Source organism: Apodemus sylvaticus, chromosome 5 (genome assembly GCF_947179515.1).
Source record: "Apodemus sylvaticus chromosome 5, mApoSyl1.1, whole genome shotgun sequence".
NCBI lineage: Eukaryota > Metazoa > Chordata > Mammalia > Rodentia > Muridae > Apodemus > Apodemus sylvaticus.
In genome coordinates, this window is record NC_067476.1 from 88,618,246 (window position 1) to 88,624,353 (window position 6,108).

Genomic DNA, 6,108 nt, shown 5'->3' on the forward strand with positions numbered 1-6,108 from the left:
AGATAGATAGATAGATAGATTTCTTCCATAAGTTCCATGACTCTAGAGAACCCTGACTAATATAGGAATCTTGAGATGATGGAGATACAGCCTCCCCTCACCCCTAATCTAAATATGGTCTTCCATCCATCTCTATTTCGTGTATTGGAATTCCACAAGGACTGTTGTTTTTTGGAGATTTTTGTTTTGTTTTGTTTTGTTTCTGTTTTTTAAGCTAGGTGTAATGACAGCTGACTTTAGGGATTTATTTCCTCATTTATTTATTTATTTATTTGGTTTTTCAAGTTAGGGTTTCTCTTAGTAGTCCTAGCTGTCCTAGAACTCTAGACCAAGGTGGCCTCAAACACACAGATATTCACCTGCCCCTGCCTCCCAAATGCTGGAGTTAAAGGCAGGCACCACAACATACCCTAGGACTTTTTCATTTGTAAGAATAGTTTGTGTTTGTGGCATAAGGCAGTAATCCCTCAGCAGAGCTTCCATAGATAAAAGCCCAAGTGTCAGCTGTCAGGCACCTGAGCAGGAATGGCAGCAAGCAGTGGGACCTGCTACTTAGAAAAGCACTTGCATTTTGTTCAGATGGTGATGGCATAACAATTTAAACTGTGATTATTTTTTAACCCACATATTTTTCTTTTTAAATATATGGCATCTTAAGTGAGGTATATGACTTAAGTCAGCAAAGTGTTTGCTTTGCATACATGAAGACCCACAAGGGAGGGCAGCCATGGGGGCCCAGCACTTGTAATCCCAAAGCTACAGAGACATAGAGAGACCCCTGAGCCTATCTGGCCAGCCAGCTCATCCTATTTCTAAGCTCCAGACAAATAAAAGATCAAGCCTTCATCCATTCAGAAATATTGTAGATAGGGCTTGAAGAACCACACAGGAGTTGGCATCAGGCCTCTGTGCACATGTACAGATGTGTGTGTGTACCTTCACACATACATTTGCTTGTGCCCGTGTGAAAACACACACACACACACACACATACACACACACACACTTTGGCAGCTGCCATATTATTTCACTTGTCAAGATTAAAGAAAGCATCACAGAGATTGTTTTATTCTGCTGTAGAGGTCCATGTCTTAGTGGATGCTCAACAGCATCAGGCAGTTGCAAGTGTACAGCTTTATATAAAAAGTACTCACAAAGTCACTAGACATAATAGCCATCATCTGTCCCAGGTGAGCTAATTTGTCCACTGTGCTTGCTTCAAAATGTCTATTTTCATTGTAATGATGAAATTAAATGCCTATCCTCATTAGATCTTGGAATCACATCAAAATTATGTATGTTGAGTCTGACGGAGTGGCAAATTCTATTTGAGTTCACTTCTTCTATGTTAAATGTTATACATATGGTGTTTTTAAGAAAGACTGCATATATATATATATATATATATATATATATATATATATATTTGGAAGGTTGTATAGTGTCCAAGAAAGAGCTTTGAATAGGAACTTGGAGAATCAGCCTCTACCCCTGCCTCTGCCATTAACAAGACTGCCGCCCCTGTGGTTAACTCTTCTGCATCTGCTCTTCACCCAGAATAATGAGCAGCAGGGCAACCTGCAATCTGGAAGGATCATTATGAAATACCAACAAAATAATGTATGAGAAAGACCTGAAATAGCACCAGGACAGTTACAATGCCAGGCAAAGACAAGGAGGAATTGCTGCTAGAATCATTTATCATTATCTGCCTTAGTCTGTTTGTACTGCTGTAACAAAATAGCTTTACTTGGGTGGCTTATAAACAACATGTATGTATTTCTGCAGTTCTAGAGGCTGGAAAGTCCAAGGTCAAAGTGTGTGGTGTGTGTGTGTGTGTGTGTGTGTGTGTGTGTGTGTTAACAATCATAATTATGGAAAAGGAGGTCACACGTTGGAAAGGGGACACTTGAGGAATTGAAGGGGGAAGGAAAGAGTGGGAATAATATAAATACAATACTTGTGTTTGAAATTTAAAATAAAATTAAAATACACAGAATTTTCAACTTCTTGATGGAAGAAGCAGAATTTTTGTATGTTTTAAACAATATCCTACTTAGCTTCAGTTTTTAATCTGACACAAACTTAGTCACCTGGGAGGAAGGAACCGAACTGCATCTGAAGAGCCGCCTCTATCATCCTCAACTGTGGGCAATTTTTTCTTTTTCTATTCTTCTTTTTCTTTTTCTTTTATTGGATATTTGCTTTATTTACATTTGAAATGGTATCCCCTTTCCTTGTTACCCCTCCGCAAACCCCCTATCTCACCCCCTGTCCTCCTGCTTACAAACCCCACCTCCCACTTTCCTGAACTGGCATTCCCCTACACTAGAGCATCGAGCCTTCAAAGAACCAGTGGCCTCTCCTCTCATTGATGTCTGAAAAAAACCATCCTCTGCTACATAGTATCTGGAGCCATGAATCCCTCCATGTGTACTTTTTGGTTTAGTCCCTGCGAGCTCAGGGGGGGGGGGGGGCGGGGCGGAGGTATTGGTTGGTACATATTATTCTTCCTCCTATGGGGCTGCAAACCTCTTCATCTCCTTGGGTCCTTTCTCTAGCTGCTCCATTGGGAGCCCTATGCTCAGTCTATTGGTTGGCTGTGAGCCATAGGTATTTTGATCCACCTTCTAAGAAGGATCAAAGTATCTACACTTTGGTCTTCCTTCTTCTTGAGCTTCATGTGGTCTGTGAGTTGTATCTTGGATATTCCGAGCTTTTGGGCTAATATTCACTCATCAGTGAGTGCATACCATGTGTGTTCTTTTGTGATTGGGTTACCTCACTCAGGATGATATTTTCTAGTTCCATCCATTTGCCCAAGAATTTAATGAATTCATTATTTTTAATAGCTGAGTAGTACTCCATTGTGTTGATTGTTAGTTGATATAGGAGGCTCGGTCCATAGCACCATTCCTAAGCAGGTGGGCTTGGGCTGTGTAGAACAGCTGGCTGAGCATGAGCCTGAAGCAAACCAAGAAGCAGTGTTCCTTCATGGTCTCTGCTTCCGTTCCTGTTTCTAGGTTCCTGCCTTGAATTCCTGCCTTGACTTCCCTGTAAGCGCAAATAAACACTTTCTTCCTAGAGTGGCTTTTGGTTATGGTGATTACCACAGCAACAGAAAAGCAAACTAGAACATATATGGAACATGGATGGATTAACACGGAGAAAAACATTTTAAAAGTGTATAATTTATTGGTTTAACCACAGACTTTTTTCATATAATTACTTGAAATTAAAGTTGAAAATATGGCTGGATTCCTAGTCTTTTCTATGGCCATCTATTTTCTATAGGTGAAATGAGGTTGCTTATTCAGGATATAGTGATAAGCTCTCTGTAGGAAGCTGGCTGTTCCTCCTGCTTTCCATCCTGATACAGTGATGGGTCACTTATGAAGTGCCAGTTCTCTCAGACCAAAGGGAGAAAAGGGCTGGTCTCACAGTTTATGGATATTTGAGTTTTGGTTTAAGAAAAAACTCTAAGAGATATTTTTTTTAAAAAGCCTGTCATTATACATCCAGAATGGATTTACAACATGGCCTACATGGGACAGGAAAAGACACTCACAAAATTGAACATTGTTCCTTTGAAATCTTTCTATCAATTAAGACAGAGGTTGGGCATGTCCAAAATCAATTTTCGCCTTCTTCTTGATAAAATTACATTTAAATGATTTAAATGTCCTTTTGGTTTTCTGTGTTTAAAATTCTGAAAAGTAGGTAGAAGCGGGTAAACATCCATAACAACCTCCCCACCCCCACACGCATGCCCCAGAACTTAAAAATATGATGTGAGTGACAGGATCATAGCCTGCCACGGCACCTATCATCTCTTGAAGCAGAGGTGGAAGGACTCATTGAGATTCTTGCATATGAAACACAGAAGAGTTTTTATATTACAAAGCTTGTTTGAGATAATCTAGTCTGGGGTAAAGACTTCCATCCCAGATGTCACTTACAATGTATTGATTGAGTTGCCTGGATGGCTGGACTAGAAGAGACAAAAAAGGCACATCCAGGCTGAAGAGAGTAGTGAGAGTACTGGAGCCAGAGCCTGGACTGGCCATGGAAAGGGATCATGATGATAAGAGGGTCAAGAATTTGTTGTCCTGGCTGTCTTCATGGATCGATCTGCAAAAGAGATGCAAGATGCATAGTTGCAACTGATTCAGTAGTCCGAAGGCTCTCAGTGCACACCCATCAGTGCCCCTCAGCGCTCCACACCCATCAGTGCCCCTCGGCGCCCCACACCCATCAGTGCCCCTCGACGCCCCACACCCATCAGTGCCCCTCAGCTCCCCACACCCATCAGTGCCTCTCAGCGCCCCACACCCATCAGTGCCCCTCGGCGCTCCACACCCATCAGTGCCCCTCAGTGCTCCACACCCATCAGTGCCCCTCGGCGCCCCACACCCATCAGTGCCCCTCGACGCCCCACACCCATCAGTGCCCCTCAGCTCCCCACACCCATCAGTGCCTCTCAGCGCCCCACAACCATCAGTGCCCCTCGGCGCTCCACACCCATCAGTGCCCCTCAGTGCTCCACACCCATCAGTGCCCCTCAGCGCCCCACACCCATCAGTGCCCCTCAGTGCTCCACACCCATCAGTGCCCCTCAGCGCCCCACACCGATCAGTGCCCCTCGGCGCTCCACACCCATCAGTGCCCCTCGGCTCTCCACACCCATCAGTGCCCCTCGACACCCCACACCCATCAGTGCCCCTCAGCGCCCCACACCCATCAGTGCCCCTCAGCGCCCCACACCCATCAGTGCCCCTCGACACCCCACACCCATCAGTGCCCCTCAGCGCCCCACACCCATCAGTGCCCCTCAGCGCCCCACACCCATCAGTGCCCCTCGACACCCCACACCCATCAGTGCCCCTCGGCGCTCCACACCCATCAGTGCCCCTCGACACCCCACACCCATCAGTGCCCCTCGACACCCCCACACCCATCAGTGCCTCTCAGTGCTCCACACCCATCAGTGCCCCTCGGTGCTCCACACCCATCAGTGCCCCTCGGTGCTCCACACCCATCAGTGCCCCTCAGCGCCCCACACCCATCAGTGCCCCTCAGCGCCCCACACCCATCAGTGCCCCTCGGCGCTCCACACCCATCAGTGCCCCTCGGCGCTCCACACCCATCAGTGCCCCTCAGCGCCCCACACCCATCAGTGCCCCTCAACGCTCCACACCCATCAGTGCCCCTCAGCGCCCCACACCCATCAGTGCCCCTCAACGCTCCACACCCATCAGTGCCCCTCGGCGCTCCACACCCATCAGTGCCCCTCAGCGCCCCACACCCATCAGTGCCCCTCAGCGCCCCACACCCATCAGTGTCCCTCAACGCTCCACACCCATCAGTGCCCCTCGGCGCTCCACACCCATCAGTGCCCCTCAGCGCCCCACACCCATCAGTGCCCCTCAGCGCCCCACACCCATCAGTGCCCCTCGGCGCTCCACACCCATCAGTGCCCCTCAGCGCCCCACACCCATCAGTGCCCCTCAGCGCCCCACACCCATCAGTGCCCCTCAGCGCTCCACACCCATCAGTGCCCCTCAGCGCCCCACACCCATCAGTGCCCCTCAAAGCTCCACACCCATCAGTGCCCCTCAACGCTCCACACCCATCAGTGCCCCTCGGCGCTCCACACCCATCAGTGCCCCTCAGCGCCCCACACCCATCAGTGCCTCTCAGCGCCCCACACCCATCAGTGCCCCTCAGCGCTCCACACCCATCAGTGCCCCTCAGAGCTCCACACCCATCAGTGCCCCTCAGAGCTCCACACCCATCAGTGCCCCTCAGAGCTCCACACCCATCAGTGCCCCTCAGAGCTCCACACCCATCAGTGCCCCACCACCAAACTCATAAGACAAGCCTTCACTCCCATTCCTGCCATGCGGTGGGATGTGAATCTGTCTGGATTACATCCACACCAGACCTGGTGAGGCTCTGGAACAACAGATACTCTTCAATTACAATCATCTGAGATCCCGTTTCTCTAGCCCAGTTTTCTTCTTTTGTATACTCATTTGGGAAAGGATAGCTCATGATGGGTTTGGGAATTATTTTGAATAGAAAATTTTATTAAATCATCTTGATTGC

General features: G+C 47.9%; 1 protein-coding gene across 1 annotated transcript in view; it reads left to right on the forward strand.

Moving 5' to 3' along the window:
- Positions 1-5,874, forward strand: part of LOC127684874 (cell surface glycoprotein 1-like) — a 12,329-nt gene extending 6,455 nt beyond the window's left edge. Inside the window, exons 4-5 of the mRNA XM_052181665.1 lie at positions 4,205-4,960; positions 5,016-5,874. Coding sequence (XP_052037625.1) covers positions 4,205-4,960; positions 5,016-5,874 — 1,615 coding nt within the window. The remainder of the gene's footprint in view (positions 1-4,204; positions 4,961-5,015) is intronic.
- The last annotated feature ends 234 nt before the right edge of the window (positions 5,875-6,108 follow it).